Genomic DNA, 25,818 nt, shown 5'->3' on the forward strand with positions numbered 1-25,818 from the left:
GTTAAACTCTGCTGAAATAGTAGATCCTACACTTGGTGCTAAGCATCTAATGACCCATAATATAAAAAATAATATTTGTTTCAGACAAAGTATATTGCTAAGAACCTTGTAGAAAATTACAAGGCCGAAGGAAGGAATAGTGGGAAGTTCCCAGCCTCCACATATTAATATTACTGTGTGGGATTTTATTGCTCAAGCAGAAGGTGTTTTAAAGTTCAAAGACACAGCCACATTCAATGGCAATTGGAAAGCAGTGTTCTGAATAGTGTTTTTATAGAGTTTTGAGAAAGCTACTGAAAGGGATCAAACTCATCTGTACCTAGAATATGAAGAGATATTTTGGATCCAAACTACAGAAGGAATTCCAGGAAATACAGACTTAATTATGGAATAATCCCAAGTATAAATGAGAGCAAATGGATCTGTAGGATCAGCTGATGAGTGAAAGGGCCACAGAACATGCTATATCTGGAATTGTTCAGCACTGTTCTCCAACTGGACTTTTAAGTACTTACTTATTTTTCTGACTACCAACATCAGTGAATGCATAATCCAGAGGCAGAAATGGCCTCACTGTGATTGCAGGCAGAAGCTTCATGGTAGTCCAGGTTAATACCTTATTTCCCTTTCTTCCCTACATTTCCAAACCAACAGTAACAAAAATCATTACCTGATTGCTGTTATAAACCAGGATCAGTAGCTAAGGGAAGCTGCAAAGCAGCTCTGTCAAAATACAGTGTCATTAGAAGGACCTTCAGAACAGAAAGCAGCATTTTTTACAGTCACAAAGGAAGAGCAGGTCTCGCAAAGATGACAACATTTTCACTAGAAGGTTGAGGAGGGGATGTATGCTACTCCAATCTCTTTGCTTTTTTGTGCCCACTCCATGTAGAGCTAGAAGATTTTGGTTTCCAGAAACATCAGAGAAATATGTATTTTTGAAAAGGGGAGAAAAAGGTTTAGGAATAGTGGTCCAAAAAGAAAGGGATTAGCCATTTTCTTTATTTTTTTTTTCCTCTATCACCTTTTAAACACTGATTTAAATCATGTCAGAGATTACCATAGTAACCATTTAACCTCTTTTCAAGGCGTGTTGTGTTTCATTTTACTTCAACAATGAGCTTAAACTGGTATCTGAAGCACTTTGCATTGTACCTGTGGCAGAAATTAGCATAAAATGCCCTAATCACAGTTAGAATCCAGAACATAAGACTATATTTTTAGTTTAGAGGTATTAGACTTTTGTTTAGTTTATGCTAGTGTTTCAAGAGGTAGAGGACATGAGTTTAGGAGGTATACCAGGTCTTATTTCTAGGCTAAATGGATGACAGACGGAGATAACTCAGTCCTATAGTTTCCTGTTTTGTCTGTCATATAAGTCAATCTTCTACCAAAGGCCAAAGAAATCCCTCACCGTAGCTGATGTGTTGTTAGTGTGTTACAGGTAACACAGCAGGGTAAGTTTAGTGCACCAGTACGTCTCTCCTCTTCCTTTCCTGTGGCCTTCTGCAGCTTAATTTGTGCTTGTCACCATCATAACTAGAGAAGCATTCAGAGGCTGCCTGGCTGGCTTACTCACTAGAGGGATGCAGGGCTACTGTAGTTGTTTTTCCCCTTCCATTAGCAGACTTTTCAGAGTATGATTTTTTTTCTGTAGAGGGCTGGAGTATGATCACCGCAACAGAATTACTGCTGCTGCCTCATTAAAACAGAACACAACTCACTTCGAGCTACCATCTTCAGTGCACAGATGAAATCCATTTCCAATATCTTTTTGGATCCAGAGATGCTCTGTATGTGCTTCTTGCTGGCCTACAGCTAGAGTAAAACATGTACCTGAAACTGAATCCAGTGACATGGAGGTCAAGATGTTTTCCTTGACAATTATGTCTGCAATCACAATTACAGAAATAATGTCAGAGATAATGTCCTAACTAGCAATAAGAGAGTTGAAAGTTGTGCTATTGCTGCTTGGTCGGCCACATGTGTTTGCCTACAGCAGAATGGAATTGGGAGGTACTGCAACATCCACTAACTCTGATAAAGGCAACTGCATTTGAGACCCTTCTCTTTGCCTTTCTCCACTTGTGGCTGACCTTGAGTTCAGATGTCTTCTCAGCCAAAGAGCTTGCCATAAAATTCTGACTGAAGTAATTCCCTGTATGATTACCATTATGTGGGGTTTACAACTTGCTCTGGATGCCACCAGTGTAGAACGTGGCACTGCAGCTTCTGAGTGCTATGGCTGGCAACAGGCAGACAGCACCAAGCTTCCCATCAGATGCTTAATATTAGGTGCTACTTAAGTTATTTCTGGTTGTCTTAAATCCAGTTATTTTACCTCTGTTTTTCCATATCTTCTTCAATAACTGTGAAAATTAACAGGAGGACTTCTTGTTGATGAGTGGAGCCTCAGCTTTAAAACTGGCAGCAGCTCGTTTTTGTAGGAGTGCCCTGAGGTCTGCAGCTGACATCTTCTGTCTGCTAATGCCCAGCCCAGTTTTAGGAATGGATTATGCTGAAAGTGGTTTTACTCACTCAGATTTGCACATTAATTATCAGGAAAAACATTCATTTTCTGTGATTTTTTTAGAGCAGACAAGTTTTCTATGACATGTGGGTCATTTATATTAGATAACATTAAAATTTTCTTTCTGCAAAAATTTCCCATTTCAAAAAACCTTTGTTTGCTTTAGAAGTAGTGCTAGTTCCTATCAATTAATTTAGACATTTCTCAAAATAAAGTGGTATTATTTGCCCTAAATCTGGAGGACTTCTAGGTCTTCAAGGAACATTTCAAAGAATGTCAATGTAATTGAACTCAGTCTAGGAAATAGGCAACATCCTGGAGCTAATAGTGTTCTTCCAGTGCGAAGTTGGGAGAAAAGTGGCACAAGGAAACCTTCTTACAAGTTTGAAAGTTAGACCTGGCTTGGTTTTGGAGCAAGGAGCTAGAAATGCTGATTCTCAGCCCTCAGCAGTGTTTGTTATAGGCAGCTTTGCCCCTCCACTGGAAAACTCTTAGAGGGCCTTTAAGACCAAAGATTTGAAAGTTTCTGATTTTAAGACAGAAGTAAATGAAGAAAATAGCACGTCCTTTCATAGCTTTGGCAATACTCTATCTCTCTTTAAAATGTATACTTTATTTGTTACTTGGATGTTACTGGATTCTACTCTGTTGCTGATTCTTGTTATGCCCCTCTTTAGTAGATTCAAGTAATTTAATACGTGATGCTTGCTCTGCTCTACATTACTTATTCTCTGTAATCAAGTCATGTCCAATCTTCTTTTCAGAAAGCTGCAGAAATTAATCTTTTTTTTTTTTCAAAATCAAGTTTTCATTTTTCCAGTAAGAGTCTTTTTACCTTCTTTGTAGTTTTCAGCATCTAAAAAAATGTACATACATAAGAGCTGTGTGCAGTATACTTTATTTCTTTGGCAAGCAGACCAAGTCACCAGCCTCTTCTGATCATGTCTACTGTTGATTCTTTTGCATAGCATTACACTAGCAATTCATGGTCTGTAGCTTATGACCCTGAATCCTCAGCAGGAGGTATTGCTTTGTAAGATACCTTTCCTGATTCAGAAGATACTTATGAAAAGTCTGGAGTTCTTTGTCTTAGACTGTAGAAAATTTGCTTTCGACTGTATGAAAATGTCCTCTTTGTAACTGGTTACAGGTAATTGATTAAGCACTTTCTTTCTGACCAACCTGTTGCATTACTGTTTACAATTATATCACCTGCCTCCTTTGTTAACAAAATATCTTCCCCACCTATAAAAACAGCAATAGACCTTGAATGGAAAAAAAGAAGAAAAAAAAAAAGTGCATACTTCATCAAGCAAATTTCCAATCTTACCAAAAAGGGAATCTGGTTTTAGTTGCAAATACCTTTTTTTCCCCCATAAAACAATGTGACTACACATTCATGATCTTTTATATCCTTTAAATCAACATTATTACAACTTCTATGAATTCTTCTTTTGTTTCATCTGGTTTTGATAAAACACAAATGACTGATAGATACCACCTTTATCCTATTTGGCCTTTTTTGAGTAAGACAAGTAAAATGTTAACACTGTTTCAGCCTTATTTCCCTTGTGGTCTAAGATTTATTAAAAAGGAACATCATTGAGCCAGGGATGTTATGATAAGTGCAGTCTTTGTCCTAGATTTTTAGCTGACTGCAATGAACTCTTTACTGAAGAGATTAATACAATCGAGTGTGTGGTTCTGATTGCTGTGATGACCTTTGATGAGCTGCCTTGTCTTCCTAAAGAATGTGTTAAGAGACTTTTTCAAAGTGAAATAGTGAGGAGAAGTACAGTAACAAAAGAAGAGTTTGCCACTATGTATTTATCTAACACTTTAACATTTTTCAGTAGTTTCATAAAAATAAATGTTTGAATGCTTAGTTTAAGAAGTGGATATAAGCCTGGTAAGGGTAAGTCAGTAGATTTGAATATGTAGCACTGGTTTGAAGGATTTCATTCTTGAACTGAACACAACTATTTAATATTCTGAATTAAGAAATATAATACAAGGCATTGTAGTAGAAGATATGTATTAGTTTCTTCATTTCAAGTGGAACCAAAGGCAAAAATACTGAAATCATCAGAGAGAGTATTTTACTCTCTTATATATTTCTGACTTCCCTCAAACTAGGGAACATTACAACAGGAGCTTTTCTGAGCTTTTACGCTTGCCTCTTTTCCAGCTGCATATCCTTTACCCTACCTCATGTTTAGGCAATTCCAATGCTCTGGAAAAGTCTTCAGTACATAAATCAGTAAAAACAGGACAATGTGAGAAAACTTTCTAAATGAGAAACAGTGATACAGAAAGGGACTTCCTAGTCCTGCATGTGCTTGTACCATGAAAGCAATGAATGGAAAAAAATATTATATTGGCTGGGGTGAAATTTTACATGAAAGGAAGTCTTCACCTTGATAAATTATAGGTGGAGAACTGTCTTGCTATAAGTCTTCACCTGATAGCTATAAACTTAGATCAGCTGTCTGTGGTTTTCCCATTAGCAAATCCAGTTCCTTTTCATCTTGCTGTGCCAGTCCTCGGTGTGCAGCTCTTTTAAGGTCACTGCTGCAGTGCAGTGGGAATCCTTGTTTTTCTGTGTGGCTAAGTTGTCTTTGTGTGAAAATAAAGGCACAAACTGGCTTTGGTACAAAACTGTGCTGCACGCTGCCCTGGAAGTTGGAGAGCAAGGTAAGAAAATTTCTTTAAGTGTAAAGAAATGCAGTGTCTTGACAAAGATGGATCCTCAGCTTCTTGCCCTGTTCAGGGAAACCCTTGGGCACATGGCAGGTCATCATGTGTTCTGTTTGGTCTGCCCCTAGCTAGCCAGCAAACAATGCCAGCACTGTATTGTCTCCTCCCTAATTGCCAGCTTAGGAGATTTTGGAGGAGGCTGCTCTGTGGTGTGGGGTTTGTGAGGGGGTCATGGAAGGGAGCTGGAGGAAGTGCTAGGGGATATTATGGAGGAACATGAAAGCTGAACTGGTGCTGCAGCAAGCAAGAAAGGAGAGAAAGGGCATCAGTGAACATTATTTTATGTCTTAGTAGTAGGTCTTATTGTCTTAGTAGTTTGTTGAAGCTTCGGGAAAGGGAAGAAGATAATGCCTGTGAAGGTAATCCATGAATTCCACTGAATTTCTCTTTATAGTTTTTGCAGAACAAATAGAAATGTTATACTATATGGCTTTGGTAATGGCAGTGCTGATTTTGCCTGATAGTCTTTCCATGATTCTGATGAATTTCAGCTGTAGTTACCAGCAGCCCTAGATGATTAGTCATTCCATCATACCGGTCATTCCCTCTTTTACTGGTTTGTTCAAATCAGCTTGTTTCTGTCTTGGAGTAGTCAGTAATGTATGGTTGTTGAGCAAGGACTCTGTTCATGCCAGGTTTTTTGTACAGTACCATGTGCAGCCATACATCTTACAAGGATGAAATTGGTAATTACTTTGATTCCTAATTACAGTTCTTTACAATTGTCTACTGATTCTGTATATTTTTGGATGTATGGTGTAATTCCAGTTCATAGTCTAAAGCTTTTAATTGAATCACCTTTGGAAACTAAAGTAGACACTTGGTAGTAGACACTACATTAAGTGATCATTAAGATGTTCTTACTACAGGAAATTTCAAATCAAGCAGGGGAACTGTAGTGTGCCTTCCTATTACCCTATCACAGGAGGACAGTGACTTTCTGTAGAGTGACTGCAGTGCATATAAAATATTCTAATAATTAGAGAAAAGCTTTGTGATTTGACTTCTCACAATGTCTGATAAGCCAAGAAAAAAATCTTTAAAATGTATTACATTTCCTTTCAATGTTGTACTTAAACTACTGACTAGAAGACTAGCCTTGTGACATACTGTAGTTAATAAGTTTTCTGTGCTGTCAAAAGTAATAATATTAGTGTGCCATTCAGTTAAATTAATTTTGTTTTGTGCACTGGCCTGCATAGACGTGAGTGACATTTAGAAATATGATCAGGCAGGAGCTGAGGAGAAGCCAAGTGGCAAAACAGAGGAACATGTAGTCATTAAAGCAGAGCAGCCAGCTGCGAGCATTCGTGGGTAGGCAAAGAGTTACTGAAAACCAGGCCATGACATTCAGACATATATGATTCTTTTCATTCATTCCTCCCTTTCTCATTTATTTAAGAAATTCATTTTCTTCTTGTTTCATTAAGAACTTGGTATGTTTGGCAGCACAGTCTCTTGTCTGGAAATCAAAGAGTGCAGTTTGGCTAGTCTTTGATTTCAGCTGCCTTCGGCCACAGCACTTCTCATTTTGCAAGAGGCATCTGATTGTGATGCTTTTAAACTGATGACTGTGAAGTGTCATTTTCTACTAATAATAACAGTGTTTTCTCTTTCCATTTTCTCTGCTTTTTAGAAAGCAGTAATTGAAGTACTCTTTCTAAATAGTTAAAAAATGTAATAAGTGGACTAAAAGGAGGAAACTGACAAAACCTAGTTTGTTAATTTTTTTATAACATTGGTTAGTTCAAATTTATTGCCCAAATTGCTTTCAAGTCAAATTTACCATTATGTTGGGGAATATTACATAGTTATGGCAGTTAAAAGAAATGCAATCCACTGCTTTTATATATATATTGCAATAAGAGGACAGAGATGTGTCACGAATTTCTGTTTCAAGTAGTGCTATTCAGAGGGGGCTGTGGGAAAGAAGGAGAAATAAGTAGATTTTTTTTCTTTACAGAGAAAGATCCTGATAGGTCTGTTCCTTTTAAGCAAAGGTAAAAAATAGTGCTGGCAAAAAAAAGGTTGTATCACAAAGAGTCAGAGTGGGACTGTGGCAGGGAAATCACTCAAAAGCAATATGCAATTAAACCCTTTCTTTTGGCTCTTTCTCACTTATACTTTATAGCATGTAGGCACAGACTGTATGCCTACAGATACCACCTCCCAATACCTTTAATGAATTCACTTCATTTGAAAGAGTATTCTGTCTGCCCTAGAACTTCTCCGTTTTAAAATTTGCCTCATGGACCTTTGCTGTCTGCCCTAGAACTTCTCTAGTTTAAAATTTGCCTCATGGACCTTTATTTCTATTTCTGTTTTCTCTTTGCTTAATGTCAGTCTCCTTTCAATATCTTCTTTAGCCTGTTGTCACTGTTAGTCCCTTTTCTACAGGGTCCAAAGTGAGTCCTATGGCTCTTTGCCTTGAGAATTCTGTTTCTTCCAAGGTCTCATGCTATAACCTATTTCACTTTTCTGCTTGATTTACGTGTTAGATGTGTTGTAACTGCACTTACGTTATCAGGGGCTTCCTTTTGTGCCCAAGTGTGCACATTTGAAGAGAGTGTAATCTATGAAGACTCTTCTAAAAGAAAAAGTTAGTAAAAGCAAACAGGAGAGACATTTAATCAGACATTCTGTACTTCTGTTTTGTAAGACAAAACACAGACTGATCATAGAGTAAGGAATCATGCAGTAGGGCACTTGTCTGTTCATATTTTATTGTTTGAAAATCGTGTCTTTAAAGTTGCAGTAGGTACAATCATGAAGATGATTCTGCCTTCTCTCCAGAGGCTTTTAGCACTTATTTACTTCCAGCTTGGCTGCTGTATTCATGGGCATGAAATTTCTTCAGACAGCAAAGGAATTACTCTGCTTGTCAGATTAATAGTATAGTTGTTAAAGCCCTTATGTTTAAATTGACTGGATGTATAGATAACATTTTGCAAGTCTGAAACAGGTACTTCTGCAATAAGCCTTTTGCCTGAAACGGTTGAGAGAGCTCTGCCTCCCCTCTTCACTCTTGGTTTTTTATCCCAAAGGTAGTGCACCGACTTTGGGGTACAGTGGTACTTGGTGTGCATACATATTCATGTTGTAGTCTCCAATGTGCCAAAAGGGCTGACATGTTAGCTCCAGCTTTTCTTCCCCTTCCTTATCTTTCCCTGCTGCATCATCTATTTCTAGCTGCGTCCACAAACTGAGGACTAGGAGTTTCTTGCTCACTTCCCACTCCTTTGCCTAATTGTGGCAAAATCATCTTTATATTGTGGGGTCATCTCAACCCTGATTTGCAAATATAAGAGGAAAATATTTTTCTTTCCTGATTTATACCTATTGCAGGTTTGAAGTGTTCTGCATGTTCTGCTTTGTTCTTTAACCATGTATTTATAAAAATGCAGTGTCTTTGGAACTAGTAATATCAGGCAGCTGAGGTAGCAATAAAATTTCATGTTTACTGGTTTGTTGGGCACCCTTTTTTTTTTCTTTTTTGCCCTTCCCCAGTGTGATCCCCATTTGCTCTATGGGTTTGGAGGAGCAATGCTTTCATAATTCTAGATCCCAGCTATGTATACAGGTTGCTAATTCTACCTGCTTGCTACTGTGGCTTAATTGAAGTTGGGAGCAGTAGTCTATGTCATCAATTTCTGCATCCATGTGGTTCTGTCACTAGTATTGTTGTGGCACCTTTTGAGGCTTAGTGTAATCATGCCTCACGTGCTAAGAAAAGGGATTTGATGGATTCAAGATCTCCATGTGCAGACAGCATGTGATGGCCTGGAAATTGTCTGAAGTCCATCAGTGTGGGAATTGGGATTAGGGATTCTGTCAATACAGTTTACCTGGATTTCCTGAATTTGGAAGACACTAATTTAGCTCATAACCCACAGATATGCTGTCCCTGTTTTCTCCACAGAGTTTTAAAACATTTTGGTAGCTGTGAAAACTAAACAATGAATGTTATGAGCTTTCATTGTAAATATTGATTAGGGTAAGATGGTATTATTTGGGGTCTTTGTCCATAAATCACATCATATTGTGTGTCTCTCAGGCTTACGCAAATATTCACAATCAAAATCAGGTACCAAAGTTGGAAACCCACCTCACTGTGTTTATATGCTTCCTATAGTAATTGGTTTTGAGTCTTATATCCAATTAGGGGAAAGCATATGGTGCTGTGGCTTGTTATTTTGGTATTGTTTTACTAAGAGATGTGCAAGCATCAACTCTCTCATAGTATGTTCCACAAAAATGTAGAGAATGTTTACATTAATTACATAGATATGTCTGTTAGAGATTCTGCAGTACAAATGAGAGTTATCTGCACAAAAAGCATTTTTCTTTGTAACTCATTAGGAAAGTGTCCTGTCAAGGTAAACACGATTACTGACAAGAGAAGAAGCACAAAACAGGCAGGAGCCACTTAAGAGTAATTTCTAAAAAGTCCAGGTTCTCAAGAGGACTAAAAATGGCCTTTTCTAAATTGAAGAAGTGTTAGCAGCATTGTCTCTATCATTTATGTTCTGCTCCATTGCATCCTCTTTAAAAGTAATGAAGTTATGAAGTTGCTTAGATGGAGAGAATCTTTTGATTGGTGTATAAGCATTATACATGGATAGGTTAATGACTATGAAACTCCCAGCTGGAAGTTTCTAACACTAACTTACAGTTTCCATCAGAGATCAAAATAATTTACTAACATAAATTATTTATACACAGGGCTGAAAGAAATTCATAATAACAATAAAGCATCTCCATGGGATAATCACCATACCAGCAGCACTCATCTGTACTGTGTCGCCCTGCAGGGGTTTATAATTATCTCCTGCAAACCACACCTCTAGTGATTGGGTTTTTTAGTTTCATTGCAGTGCTGCCACTTCCAGTGCCTTGCCTGACAAATACTTTTTGAATTAAAAAAAAGTGTTGCAGTCATGTGAAGAGAAAAGGTTACAAGTAAAAGAAGTATTGTAGAAATGCAATTGATACAGATTTTCATACCAACAAAAGAAGTGCTAAATCTGATTCTGGAAGCATTTAATGAGGTGCCTACGTTTTTACTTCAGGTTACTCACTGGAATTATCCCATTATCTGCTGCCATTTCCCATTGCTTCCTGGTGATCTATGGAAAACTGGCTGTTTGCGTGATGCTGCTTTCTTTGTGTTTCCTGCAGCTAAAATTACATTAAAAGAGGCTAAAAAAACATTAAATGCCCTCTTAAAATTACTCTTCTGTATAGACAATTACAGTATTTGCACAGAAGCATAACATGATTACAAACAGAGAAATGCTGGTGAGAGGTGATGGTCTCCGTGGCAATAGCTGTTGAGTGTAAAGTACTTCCTTCAGCTACTGCTGATGCACTCAGATCAGAAGAACAATCCTAACACTATTTTATGCTTTCTAAACACACTCTTGTCTCAACACAAGATTCAAGAAAAAAAAAAGCCACCAAACAAATTGTAAAAAAACCAACTAAAAATTGAAGCAAACCTGAAAACCCTTACAAATATCCACTGAAAGGAACAATTAGAAGCATGGTATCGATTTAAAAGGGGACAAAAGTTCCTGTGCTGCTACAACTACAGCTCTGCCTAATGAATCTGGAGGTGAGGCAGAGCCCTTGAATATTGGGCTCAATAGGTACAGAGATCTCTAAGATGGAGGGACTAAAATAAGCTTTCATATATACCTTGTTTCAGCCCTCACAGAGCTCCATGAATCCACAGGCAAACTTAAGCCAACTCTGCAATGTAATAGAGCAGTGACTGTGAAGAACACCAGGTGGCTGGGTGACCTGTGATCATGATAACACAAATCAATAAGCAATTGATTTCTTTTGTTCTGAACAACCTGCAAGTGATAGATCAACTTCACTGTTACCCTATCCAATATGGACTTGCAAAACCAAATGTCAGGTGAACAGGAGCATGTTTTGCTGTCACTGTGCCATTCAAAGCTCAGCTAAAAAAGCCAGGCATGGCTGAAATCTGTATTTTCATGATCTGAATCTGTGCTGGGGTTTAGGACAGTATATGCAGTCAGTGAGGAATAGTAAATTCTTTCATGCCAGTGCAGTCCATGTTCTGAAAGACATCTAGGGTTGTTCTAGAGATGAGTAATTTTTTTTATATTTGTGTCAGTCCTTTTAAGCAAGGTAATAACATCATTCTAGCCCTTCTGGGTCAGAGTTCTCTTCCCCAACTACTCACTTTGCAACCTGAAGAGTCCTAATCTGCTTACATATTCCTTCTGCAGAAACTGTCATATCCTTGCTTATTCCTGCTGCTTTTCTTGGAATCTGTCCCAATTCTACCATATCCTTTTGAGGTGAGGAGGACACCATGAGTTTTCAAGATACTGGCACAAGTGTATTCTGACAGCATTATTTTTATACAGTACACACATTTAACATCACGAGCTATTTTGTTTGTTCTGTCTAAGCATTTCGTAACTACATGTAACTATGCTTGTTCTGTATGTTTCCTGATCACTGGTGATTGCTGAGATTGTGTCTGGCAGGAAACTATCTATTACCATCCCTGGATCTCAGTCCCAACTTGAAATAATCAGTTTAGAATTATTTTAGGTAAAGTCCTTTGCACATGGACTGTCTTCTGCAGGAAGTATTCACTACATCCATAAGCATGTGAGCAAGTTGCTCTCAGTTGTGTCTAAGAAAACTGTGGAAGCAAAGAGATATGATCATAAAAATGTACTTTATACTCTACTATCATAGAGTATTTCTACTATCAGAATAAATTGTGGAAGTGGATATGTACCATAAGAACTAATGCCTTTGAAAGAGAAGCGTGGCTGTCTGAAATTTTTTATTGGTTTGCTTGATGTAAGCTCATCCTTCTTGTCTTAAAAACATCCTTGTTAGCCCCCCTAGAGATACCATGGGCCTTGAAAGAAAAGGAGGAAAGCAGCTTGGATCATCCAACTCATCATTTATGAGCAATATCCTCCCTCTCTCCTCTGCAAGTTCCTATCTCTTATTCATCCTTTTAAAACAAAGTTCCTGTAATTCTGAACATCATTCAGCTTTTCCCTCTTTGCCAGGACTGTTAGGAAAATATTAAGCGATGAATTGCAAAAGGCTGCATTTGGCAGGATCTCAGATGATGGGCTGGAAGGCAAAACTAAATCCTTCCTGCTATTCCTTATGTGAGAAGGGATGTAGTGTGTCCTTTCATGGTCTCTGTCTGCCTGGTTTTTTCCTCTTCCAACAGACAGGAGACAAGTCTTTTTTTATACTGCATATTTTGTACTTTGTGGATTTTTTATACTTTTTGCTTTTGTGACAAAGTGTGATGAGAAAGATCCATATTACTATTTCACGGAAAACAGCCTAGTAGCTATGTGTGCATGTTCCTTAACAGATTTCTACTGAAATGCAGCCTGAAGAAAACAAAAAATCCTGGCTAAGTTTAAAGAGCAAACAGTATTTCTGGGGCCCCTATTGTCAGGGGTGAAATCGTGATAAGTATCACTTACTTTCTGGCCAGCACATATCTTGTCATTTGGTTGTACACAGGATAGTTGCTGCAAGAGACTTGAGGTTATCAAGGATTTAAGCTGGACATTTGTGGTAGTTTTAACAATATTGTTTATTGAATGTTTTCTTTACCAGTACAAGTCAGAGATGTAATCCTGCTAATTTTCTACAGGGCTTTCAAAATTGCATTTTTCAAAAGGTGAAAAAAAAATCATTAAAGTAAAACATTGTGTCTTGTTTGTCTTCACAGCAAGAGAAGCTGGGTGATATCTGCTTCTCCCTCCGTTATGTGCCTACTGCTGGCAAACTGACTGTCGTCATTCTGGAGGCAAAGAACCTGAAGAAGATGGATGTCGGTGGACTATCAGGTATGTGTGTGAAAAGATTTTGCAGGCTTGTAAAGGCAGAAAATCAACTAGTTTTCTGTTGGAAGTCTCTTGGCTGAGAAGGTAAGGGCTCTTGCTCCCTGTCTGAAAGATGTGGTTTATGTTTTCTTGAAAGTTAAGGCATGACTGAGTATATCAGAACTAATTCTAGCTTAAAAAAAAATCACAAGACATTGCATTCCACTCCAAGACAAGGTCTGAAGTGTTACACGATCAGATGACAGTGCAAGCTCTCTGTACTTTCCTTCTCTCCTGTTGCCTAGAGATAAATACAGACTATTCAGGCAGAGAAAAAAAATCTGACTACAATTCCTATTGTCTGTTTAATCTCACAAAACGTGAGCATTTCACTGCATTGTTGCAGATAATAGGTAACAGAGGAACTCGCTGACTGCTGTTTGAGGTGCTAGGAAGATTGCTTCTGCATTTGAAGGGCTCAGGTGTGATTGCTTACACGTGCAGAGTCAGAGGTGCGCTGCATTTGTGTGCACACCAGAAGTCAAAATGACACTCGTGTGTGTGTGGTGGGCAGAGAGGCTGATACATCCAACGTGCTCAGGACCTGCCAACAGCCCTGGCAGCCTTTCCATGGGGTGAGCTGTGCACACTGTGTGTGACAAGGTGTGTGCCACCTCTGAGGGAGGCACTTGGGCTGTGTCCCAGCAACCTGGTGCAGCTCCCTGTAGGTTTCTGTTCTCTGCTGCATCTGGAATTTGGACACTAATTCCTGTATAAATTGCCAATTAGTTGAGACCAAATTAAATAACAAGATGCTTTATAAGGTGAGGTCTTTCCAGGAGAATTTTGGTTTGCATTTGCCTTCTGTTTAGAAGAAACAGTTGCTACCCACCATTGAGAATGAAGCTATTTCCAGCACAGTTCTAGGAGCGAAAACTTTTACAGCTGCCACTAACACATAGATGATGTAATTTCTCATTTTGATTTACCAAGTGACAAGAAAAAAAGTGTTTTGCTCTTACTTTTTTATAATCTTAGCACAAAGTAATAGCTATATGCAAAATAAACAGAAACGGGAACTTACTAAAAGCAACTGTGAAGGTTTTATTCACCACTCTTGATGAGTAACTGGGGGACCTTGCCATAGTGTGGGGAAACAAAGTCTTCTGTCAATAACCAGTTATTTTTTGGTTTTTATTTTACTTGCATCTGAAGTCATCCAGTGCACAGCAACAGACATAAAAGTAAAGGACATACAAGTGTTGTTGTAGTCATTACTCAATAAAGTCTAGCCTTTTCTTGTCCACAATGGACACTCGATTAAGACACACCACTGATAGTTTCCCTAACACTGATAATGAACAAATTGCAAATTAATGTTCATAAGCACATTTACTCCTAATGGTTTCCTAATGAAAGATTAGATTCTCATAATGATAAAGCGTGGGGATTTTTGACTGAAGGTTAGGTCTGACAGCCAGAGCATCTATATTCTTTTCCAAACTTTGTAAGAAATGTGATAGATAATGGGTACTCAGCTTATAAGAAACGAAAGAGAGGGGCAGGGGAAGCACTAATGAACTGAAGAGCTTCTACAAATTTCAGATGGAAAATATAGTACATTGTGTTGGAAATAACTCTGAGGAAATGAATGGCCTTAATCTCTTCTATGTTCAGAGGCACATAGAGGACATTTACATTTCTAGGGAAAGAGAGGTTTTGTTCTCTGTTTTTAGGGCCATGCCAAACCTGAAACATCATGTTCTCTTGGAGACAAACAAACCCAATGGGATACCATAGTTGTAGCAGGAATTCAAAAGTCACTGACAGTGATAAGTGGCAGTTAGCATGGTATTCCTGGGGCAGTAATTATAGATGAAGTAATGTTGGTTTAAAGTAGATCCAGTATCTTTCATTAGGGAATTTATCTTTTGAATAAATTATGCGGGAACAACTTTGGAAATCAAGCTGAGATTCTGTTGTCATTATTCACACTAAATATTACCTACTCTCTAAGTGCTAACAAAGGTGACAGGATTTTATCTTGATTAGCAAATATTTCCTCCTAGTTTTGTTACTTTCTCTAGATACTAAAATATCTTTTCATATTATAAAACTGAAAATCTAGCATGGCAGTGAAGATGGGAAAAGGTTAACAATCATATGTGAACTCAAGCTGAGTGTTACCTATATGTTCAACAGCACCATTAACAAGAGGTGAAAATGCTGTAGTTGACGCAGATAGGGGAAACAAATCTTAGCAATTTGTCAGAAAGAGGCAAAAATTACCTTTTTTGTTGTTGTTTTAAATTTGGGATGTATATTTCAGTTATTCTTTTCTATTTTTGATAAGATGCTGGAAAAGCAGAATCCAGACCCAGTTTGGAAAGGGTTCTGCTTTTCTCTTGCACCCATCCTTTATGCCTCTGTGAAGTTTACCTGCCTCACAGAGAGAAGGAGCAAGGCCCCGGCTCCTGCAGAGGGAGCACTGACAAGCATTCACAGCACAGTGGTGGGCAGCTTTGTGGCTTCCTTCCAGCTGCTTCTCTCCACATCTCAAGTATTACTGCTGCTAGTAAATATCTGCTATACCTTTGCACCTCAGCAATGTGGGAAGTTTCAGTATTTACATTATCTTTAGCCCCAATAAAAAGAACCAGTCACTGTGGTTCAGTAGTCATCTGAACTTCTACCACTCTACATAAATTTATTAAATTCATCCATTGTGATCAATTTGGCTTTAAAACATGCTTGATTTTCTTTTAATATGTATCTTTTTGTTATGCAGATAGAGAAAGCCCTGTTACAAAAGTACCCAGAGTAAGAGAGATTAAAGTATATTGAGAGCACTACCTTTCCTAGCATTTTTACAGGGCCTCAGCTGGTAAACCTTAATCCTCCTAGTCAGCATCTATATCATGCTTAATGGTTACTACAGCTGCTTAAAACAAAAAAAAAAAACTTTATGAAAGCATTTATCACCGGCATTTTTCATAGATTTCATTAGCAGTCAAAAGCCAAGCATAAATTACTTTGGAAACAGACAATAAAAGGCAACAAACTAATCATCAAATTCATTAGACTTACTTTTACAAAACCATATCACCCATCTGAGTAATCAACTCCCAGGTCTTAAACTTAATTTCAGTGTCAGGCTGTGACTAGAGCAAACCTTGGCTCAAACAATGAAACTATTTAGCCTGAGTTCATCAAGTCACTGCAACAAGTGGAAATTATTACTTCTGGTGAGCAAGGGCCTCTGGCAAGCTATTATGCATATTCTAAAATAGCATTGTAATTATTTAAATTATATTCAAATGCATTGCTAATGAATCTGACATCTGGAAGGTGATGTGTAGGAATTAATGATACAAAGCAATTATTTTTTTTATCTGAACTTGGTGGTCTTGGGTGGCTTTATAAGCATACTTCACCTAAAATGTCTGTGAGACTTAGAAACTTAGGTCTTACAGAGAACTTAGACTCCCAAGTTACTCCATTGGTTTGGGTTTTTTTTAATTTCATTTAGGTGATTTGCAGAATTGGAAGATTTCAAAAACAGTTTGTGGTTTAATCTCTCCAAACAGTCCTTAGATACATTAGATACAAATCCAACTAATTCCTTGATAAGGGCAGAATGCAGCTCGCCAGTGCCATTCGTTTCACAATGGTTGGCGGTTGGTTATGGTACTTCATTAGGTTTATGATCCCTTCTGCTTCTGAAAAGGACAGGAATTGTCTGCAGCTCCCCTGTGAGATACTCATCAAAGTAATACTGATTTCAGATACTGATTTAAATAATACAAAACTCTATTTGAAATTCATTTTAATCTTATTTGTAGTTGTAATTTTAACTTAATTTTTAAAATGAAATTGATTTTGTAACCCTCAGTACACTTGAGTAGTAGTTAAATGTGGTCTGTGGGATAAATATGGTGCTTCTTTTTATTACATGGCAAAAATTTGAAACACTTACACACATTTGTACAAGCAGTTCTATAGATTTCCATCTATTTAGCCATACCCTCTATTTGTATTCAGTTTTGTTCCTAACATAAAATAAAAACTTTCATTTCAACTTCCATCAGCTTCCCCTGCTTTGATTAAGTCAATCACTGAAATAAATCACCTGAATACCTTGAAAAGCATTTTCCCTCTAAACCTTCAGGAGTAGCTGGGGCTGGCTCCTAGACAGACTGTTGTTATAAGGTGTTTGGCCACTCAGACCCTTCAGCTTAAGTGCCTTATTTTGGTTTTGATTTGGGTTTTTTTTAAGAACTTCAGTGGTTCTGTATATTCTGGTGAAATACTGGTTTGTATCAAGCTTTTAGTAAGTGTAAGCTTTAACACATGTTGTCATCTTTTCAGCATTAATTTCAGTATGGTTTATTCCTTCCAAAAATCTTTGAAAGCTAATGTGATTTTGTTCTTTTTGTGTTATTTTAGTATGCTTAGCTTTTAGTGAGTATATTTACCAGGAGCGTATTCCAGAAGCAAGCAATTCCCTTATGTCTTCAGCACTGCTGCCTCTCACCACTCCCAGTTTCAATGGGGAGTAGTTGCCCTAGCTGCAATGGGCTCAGATATTGAGTTTAGGAACTGTTGCCAAGTAACAGATACTGTAGCAGACCCTAAATTGTACTATTTAGTGCAAATTAATGCTTAGAAAGAACTGGAAGGAGAATAGGATTGTCATTGGATCCATGTGCTCTTCCTTCTGCAGAAAGCTGCAGATAGAGTTGTGAAAAGAAAGCATCCCATAATCAGGCCCATTATGTGTGGATGCTAATCTCAGCATTTATGAGTTATAAATAGAAAATACACAGCACCCCTTTGTGTCTGCCAAGTAAATACTCCGAACCATCTCTGGGGACCAAATGGTTCCCTAGCAGGAATACAGCTAGTTTTCTGCAATTCGAAAGATTGCATTCAAATTCAAAAGGCTTGGTTCAATGTCTTAGTTGAAATGATTGAGAAATTAAAAATTATTTAGAGACCAGCTCTTTGAAGACTAAGTGAATGCTCATTATGCATTCAGAGCATTCACTTTTAATAACTTCATGAAAACATAAGAATTCTTAAAAGCTGACTAACATGAGTGCAATATTATGTGAAAAGAAATACACCATTAATGTCATGGTCTTGCTATAAGCCCTATTGTAAGCATAACTCAGCAAGTATTAAGGGAAAACAGCCTTATTAAAAGGTGAAAGTAAAAATAAACAACAAGCCACCACCACAGCTGTATTTTCAACTAGCCTAATCCTAAGGAATCCAGCAGAGATCAGTACCAACAATATTTTAAGATCTCTACTTAGTGTGGAGGATTTCTACATCATCTAACATGTCAGTCTCTCTTCTGCACCAGCAGAACTTCCAACAGCAGATGGCTGCAGCAGTGCATCTCTCAGGCTCACAAAGCAGTCACACACCATTGCAGTGAATGCTTTGTGGGCTCCTACAGTGGTGATGGCATCAGTCAGCAAATCTCCATCACATTAAAACCTTTCTCTCCTGACTGAAAGAACATTCTTGTTGGTGGCATCTTCCATAACACTGGGCAGTAAATGCACAGTTGCCTGAAGTGGTCCTTCCTCAATCATTAAGTTATTAAGGAGTTGTTTCTTTTAATCCCAACTCATCAAGCCTTTGACATCAAGCCATCGTCTTCCTCAGTTTAAAAGCTGAAGAAGGAAGTGCCAAAATCAATATATGTTCCAAAGTAAAATGTGTTCATCATAGAAGCTTTGCTAAAGGATACACAGACTCTCATATTTCAGGGCATTTTGGAAAGTCTTAAGAGGAAATTGTCAGGTAACTGTCCATCTTGTAGTGAGTTCACAATTTGCACTGCATTATATGCTACAACTATTGCACACAACAATATACTGTATTAGATGAACAGTCACATTTGTTGATTTGTACAAAGAAGCAGTGTCAAATTACTCTGCTCTTTTTTTTCTGCTATGAGGAAAACAAGACCATTCTTTCTGATGGTCAGAGAGTTGTACTAAACCTGTGGGCATTGCTGTGAGAAACCTTAGGGCAATGACTGTGCTGAAAAAGTGCCTTGGCTCAATAGCTGTATGAATAGCCTCTTGACTTGAGAAATGAAAGGTTATTTCATGTAGACACTGACCAAAGTTACAGGTGGTCAGCACGCAGCTGGCTGGACTCTGCCAGTCAACAGTCATAATTTTCTGACATTTCTATTGATTTCCTCCTACTTCCCTTCCCTGAAACAAAAAATAAGAAGACTTATTATTTTATTTCAATAGCCACATCTAAACAATGCATTTTGTGTTTCTATGCCTGTTTCTTCCTGATTAAATTATAGTAAGTTTTTATTTGGTTGTACAGTCCCAAAGCAAGTGTAAAGATGTGTGTGTTAATAGTCTCATTTTCATATAAGTAATTAATGATTTAGATTTTCAAGTTCCTCAAGAATTTCATAGCAATGTGAGTGGCTGTAAAACGGATGTAGAAATACTGTAGATAGATTCTAGAATCCTCAGGGAAATTAGTCAGTTCTCTTACAAGTAAATTTAATTTCTTTTTACTTTCTGAAAATTGCAGCCTACTTTTTTTTAATGGGTTTTAAGAAAAAAAATAGAAACTAAAAAAAGAAAATATCTTTTTCATCTTTATAAATACATTTTCGATAAGTGCTGAAATGTGCAGAGAAAGTAAGAAAGGTATAAATGAGGCTATTTCCTTTTCACAACATTGTAAAGTCACAGGTTTTTAAGACAGCGTGATGAGTGTTTTGTGAGTGCTGTCGATGCAATTGAGATTTGCTGAAGTTTGTGGCACTGTCTGAAGAAGTAGAAACAGTTTTAAAGTTTTTACATTACTTTAAATCCTACATGCATCTTTTGTTTGTTTAATCCCATGTGGGTAGAAAAATTATTAGTTTTGTTGTTGCTCGTTATAGACCTCCTGCCTCTGTTTCCTGTGTGTAACTCCTTTATGTGCACATGTCAGTGGAAGGAAACATTTCACAAATTAGACCCTTGATCCTGGATTACTCCTGAAAGGAGCGGGGGGTTGTATACTAAGAAGGTAACTGCACATTTCCCCTGGTACCCTGCTGAAAATATCCATGACAATGGAGAAAGCATGTGCTTCAGCATAAGAAGAGAGATAAGAAAACAGGTGTTTGTAGATCTTGGTCGAAATAATTACTTTACATAAATCCTTTATGGGTCATAGCTGTTCAAATCTGTTTGCACATTTGGCAAGTGAAACTCTCCAATGGCAGCTGTGAGATGCTATTTGGCAAAAAAAAGCAGCTTTCCCCTTGCCATCAGTTCCAAAGTTTATTTTCCAAAACCTAGCTAAAGGTGAAAGTAAAGTCCTGCCCTCTGTTCTATTGATGCAGTTCCCCAAAAAGGTCCCGTTACCCCTCTTGAGGTAACAGAAGAGATGTAGAATCTTGTTGCTGAGATTGGAATGCCAACATTCAGTTTTTCTCATTGTGCCTTTTGTGTCTCTGAGGAGAGTGATATGAATCTCAATGGGCTTCTCTTTCCAAATATTCCATTCCTCACTCTCACTTCCATGATGCTATGGATGAGGTAGGAAGGGCAGCATTGGAGTCTTTTCCCTTCCAGCACAGGTCACACTGCTTTAGAGCCTCTTTATTCTGTTTGAGACAGTCATGGGGTAGGGGTAGGTGGAGTGGGAGGGCAGTTTGATTAACTGGAGATCACCTGCCAACAAGGTGAAAAAGCAAAGCCCAGAAATGCCACTTTTCCCCAGCAAAGAAGGAATTATGCAGGTGGAAGTGGAAATTATCTGGGTTTTATTCTTGGCTATTGCTTTTTTGTCTATTTGTTTATTAGCTGTGAAAGTCAGCACAGTCCCTTCTTCATGAGGATTGTCTTTAGCATGATTAACATGTATGTGTCACTTCTGTGAAATCTGCAGATTTGTTGAAGGGGAAGATAAGGCTGGGTATGAATGAGGGATCTACACAAGTAAACCCTTTATTTAGATTCTGACTTAAGACAGCTGAGGTGCTAAACAATTATTTTGCCAAGCTGAAGAGAGAATCTGGTCTTTTTTTTTTTAAACTCCCTTAACAGTGTGATTAGTTTTGAAGCCAAAACTGGGTTTTCTTCCTCTGTTATACCAACCTTGTTGATAAGATGGAGCTGGCTGTGTTTGTCTCAACTCATGCACCTATCACCAATATAATAAATTAGTAAAACTGCTAATATGGAGGGAACAACTCCTGACATTTTGTGGTTATTAGTGCAATGATTCTAGTCTTCTCATGTTTATGAAGTTATCTTTTTTCTGTCTTCTTGATGAATATGCTGTTGCTCATTCCCCACATGAATGCCTTTCAGTTCTGCTCAGCTGTCTTCAAGTTTACAAATAGCAACAATTTTTACTCTATTTAAATCAAAATAATTTCTATGCAGGGGCTTCTTGCTGCATGCCATTAAATCAGATGTTAATGAAATAATTACTGAATAATAAAATATATAACTCTAGTTAAGGAAAGACAAAAACAAAGATGAAATAGCATCTGTCCAGCATATGTACTGACAGACAAAACCTTTATTTGACTACAATCTTCAAATGTTATGTAATACAATTGACCACTGTGGAATGGATAATAGATAGAAATTTTCCTACCAAATATGCCTAAAAAGAAGTCTGTCATAAAAAATTCCATCCACTGCAAAGGTCCTCTGTTTTCTACCTGTTTTGTGCAAGCAGAACGCAGGATTTTTGTGAATTTCATCACAATGTAATCTCTCATGTCTGAGTTTGTTATAAATGAAATAAAGATAGAGATATACATTATAAAGCTATGCATTATCTAATAAAAGCTATGCATGATCTTATAGTAGGCATATCCAAAATTTAATTCCTGTCCTATAAGTATGAGCATTTTGGGATCCAAGTGTAATCTCTGCAACTCAGCAGCATCTTTGCAGGAATATCTTCAAGTCAGAGGAGTAAGAGGTTCTGTTTAATCCCAGCTATCACGCCCACTTCATGGGCTCTCCTTCTCCAGATTCCCAGTGGTATCGCAGAACCCTTTACATCTACAGGTCTGCAGGTTAAATCCACCTTTCCAGTGAAGTGAATATGATAATGTCCTGATTGAGCCCTAGTGAGAAAAAAGCATCTTAAACTCTTTTGAGCCTCTTCTCTTTGCAGCGCACCTGGCCCCAGGGCCAGTCTGATTCCAGCGCTGTTGAGGGGGGATGATCCCTGCAGTCAGTCTCAGGAAGCCGAGTTGAAGTACTCAGCTGTATCCGTTGCTTCCCATCAGCAAACCATCACATGCTTATCGACATCTGAGGGATGCTAAAAGTAGCGATTGTGAGAGCTCGCAACAAAATGGGTTTTTTAAGTTCAGAAGCCCTGACTATGTGGGATGTGAAGAAATGCTTATGTAAGGATGTGACAGCATCAGCAAGTCTTGTGCTGCAAATTGTTTCAGCTGGTTGGAAGCTAAGTTAATTCAGGCTGCTCCCTCGTGGATAAAAAAATAATGGGGCAAAATATTTAATTTAAAAGAAGTGTGTGTTACTTTAGAAATAAGGTGTTTAGGAGCTGTATCTGGAAAGCTGTGGGAGCAAAGGTGTTTCTGAGAGAGGTTTCACTGGGGCTAAGCAAGCTTAAAGTAATTTGGGCCACACTGCTTCTTGGGTGGTGGTGGAAATCAGGGACTGGCTCAGCTGTTCCGGGAGATTATTTGTATTGCCCCACTGCTGAGGAACATCTACTTCAGGAAGTTACTGTCTGGATTCTGGTCAGGAAACCAGCACTTGATGAGAATTATCATTTCATCTGATGCTCTGCTTTGTGTCTGGTGGTCCCTGTGGCACAGCAAGAGAGTGATTTCCTATATTGATTGAGTTCTTTGACATGAATTAGTCAAGAAATAGACTCAAGTATGAGATAGATGTTGCTTTTGTCTGATCTGGGGATTGACTGCATTTCTTTGATCAAGGTTTTAGTTCTTCACACAATAAAATGAAGTCATATAAGAGAATCCACAACAATGCATTGACAGTCATTTGTTTATACATGAAATTACTCAGACAAGCACATCTTTCACATATACCAGTGCACACTTTCCTTTGTGTAACTAATGCATCTGTGATATAATGAAATACCCATTGCTGTAGAGCCTAGGTATTATGGTGCTCATCTTCAGGTTCCATGAGGTAGCAGAGGATATAACTTGATTGCTTTTCAGCCTTGAGGGAAGTTTTGCACTTGTGGAATGTTCTATTACATTAACAGCTGGCAAAAGCCCAAGGCCAGCAGTAGTCTTCCGGTAATTTCAAATACAGTTTTGTGAGCAATGGAATTATAAGGCATGATTTCCATTAATTTCAGAGTGTGACTGGGCATTCTGATGTCTAATAAAATATGTGCTTCATGTGAAACTTTTTTCCACAGTTTCAACATCCATAGTATGTCTTTCTCATGTCTATTTTCTGGTGTGTAATAAGAGGTGAGACCGTCTTGGAGCTTTCACCTCATACAGAGGTTCTTAGTTGGCTTTCTGTATTCCATTTGGCTGCCTGCTTTCAGAAAACTTACAGGAATTTAATGTCTTCAAGAGGCCTGTGATCCTGGTCAATATGCTAAAAAGGTATGGAAAGGTGGCAGTCACCCGCTGGTAATTGCACTCAAAGAACACAAAATTATTACCTACACTGTGTTTCCTTGGGAACGAAGGGAAAAAAAAGTATTTTATTTTATTGCAAATCCAGTGACAAACATGCTTTGATTCATTTTTAAATCTATTCTCATTTTCTTGTCGTGGGTTTTCTTTTTCTTTTTGATCTCTGTATAAAGGAAATGAATTTTTGGTTTTTTTTAATCTAGATAGCTGCTCAAATCATTCCAGTAATCTAAATCACTCCATTACTCTCTCTCACGACTCTGAATATCTTAAGCTATACCCTGATTTTAGAAACCAGGTTTTGTCTGTATTGGTTGCCAGCATCTGTCTTCAGCAAAAAGCGTGGTCCCCAAGCATTTTGTTGTTGTGTAAGGCTTGCTTTATGCAGAGCATTTGGAGGATAAGCACTTTGGCTTTTCTTGTTTACATTCTGCTTGCTGTATTTTCTCTTTGTTTACAATTCCAGTACAGTTGAATCCTGATAGGGTAAATGGAAGGGAAGACAGGCATCAAACAGTTGGTGCCTGACCCATCCAGCACATGCCTCTTGCTTTCAGAACAGCCCAGTCATTTTTCACTGGTACTTTGAGGTGCATTCAAATCTGTCTTGGCATCTGTCCAGCCCTGCATAATATCAAGCAGAGAACATCCTGTCTGAGACAACAGATTGTTAGTTCAATTATATTCCTGAAATTGAGTTAAAATTCCGTGAAAGAGGCTTCAAAATTGAAGGACCCTATGGGAATGTTGTGGGGTTTTTGTTCGTTTGACTTACAGCAATCAGGCATAATAAATGAGATGCATTGTATAAGTGCATGTTCTATGTGCTGTTTATGGCTGTTTATGTTGTATTTGATAACAGAGTGAAGTAAGTAAATTGATAGCACTGCTATCTATAGATAAAACAAAGGTCTTGTGCTAAGCTTGATAAGGAAAGTGGAAGAGCTTGGACTTCTTGTCTAAAATACTGTTAACAAATTTTTATTATAACCAGAGAGAAGAACTCTGAGCTGCTTCTGAATATGACTAATGACAATTCCTCATTAATAGTGACCAAATTTTATGTTACTGACGAGGGTTTCTAAAGTGTGATACGGTAATTAAATAATCCTTCAGTATCTTTGGGTCAGACTCAGCTACAAGCACTCAGGACCACTGCTGATCTTACTGGGCTGAGAAGTATATTTTTCTAATCAGGGTTGTGTCTGGCATATTGAAAAGTTTGGTAACCTTGCTGTAACTCATTTCAGTCAATTTTTTTAGTAAAGTTAAGGTGATGCAGTTTTTTTGGCAGAGATCCAAGCATCCATATGGTACAATAGTGTTCTGTATTAATTCTAGTGTTGTTTCATTGAAAGAGCGTTCTGGTCAGATGCAAAATGTTCATGCCCAGTTTTGTATTTTTACCCGTGTTTTCCTCTATTGATTTTTATTTATTCTCAGAAGCACAAAGGCCAGCTTGTCCATCTGCCAGTTTTATCTCTCCTCATACACTGTTTATTTTCCTCCTTGTTTCTCAAACTGCACACGTATCTGAAGAACTGAAAACTGGCTGTAACACATGAAGTTAGATTCTGCCATTGCACAACATTCCAATAAGGCATATTTCCAGATTGTCTGATGGATTTCCATTAGGTGAAGTTTCTGTGTTATTATATAAGGATGATAGAACTCAGATTTTGGATGTTCTAATGCTCTTTTGTTTAATCATTTCATGGCCACATAATGAGTAAAGGCTTTGGCTATTTTTGGAGTGCTCTGTATTGACTGGATATTTGGTCTGCTTGTGCATAAATGAATGTCGCCTTTTTGCTCCTAGGGAACAAGACACACTACCTATCATTGTCTGTGAGTTTTATTTCTTGTCAACAATTTCTATGTGAATTTTATATGGGGTAATAAACCAGTTTAAATAGCACATATTCCTAAGTGATCTGCAAGCCATAGTAAAGAGAAAAAATGCAGCAATTAGTGTCTCACAAACTAATCAGAATAAATAAGGCATAGAAAAAACAGTATAT

At 37.9% G+C, this 25,818-nt stretch overlaps 1 protein-coding gene across 2 annotated transcripts in view; it reads left to right on the top strand.

Moving 5' to 3' along the window:
- SYT1 (synaptotagmin 1) overlaps positions 1-25,818 on the top strand; it is a 252,325-nt gene that overhangs the window by 189,387 nt on the left and 37,120 nt on the right. For both annotated transcript variants that reach the window (XM_039704184.1, XM_039704186.1), the window contains exon 8: positions 13,044-13,161. In XM_039704184.1, coding sequence (XP_039560118.1) covers positions 13,044-13,161 — 118 coding nt within the window. The remainder of the gene's footprint in view (positions 1-13,043; positions 13,162-25,818) is intronic.

Source organism: Passer montanus, unplaced genomic scaffold (assembly GCF_014805655.1).
Source record: "Passer montanus isolate IOZ18808 unplaced genomic scaffold, ASM1480565v1 scaffold17, whole genome shotgun sequence".
Lineage (NCBI taxonomy): Eukaryota > Metazoa > Chordata > Aves > Passeriformes > Passeridae > Passer > Passer montanus.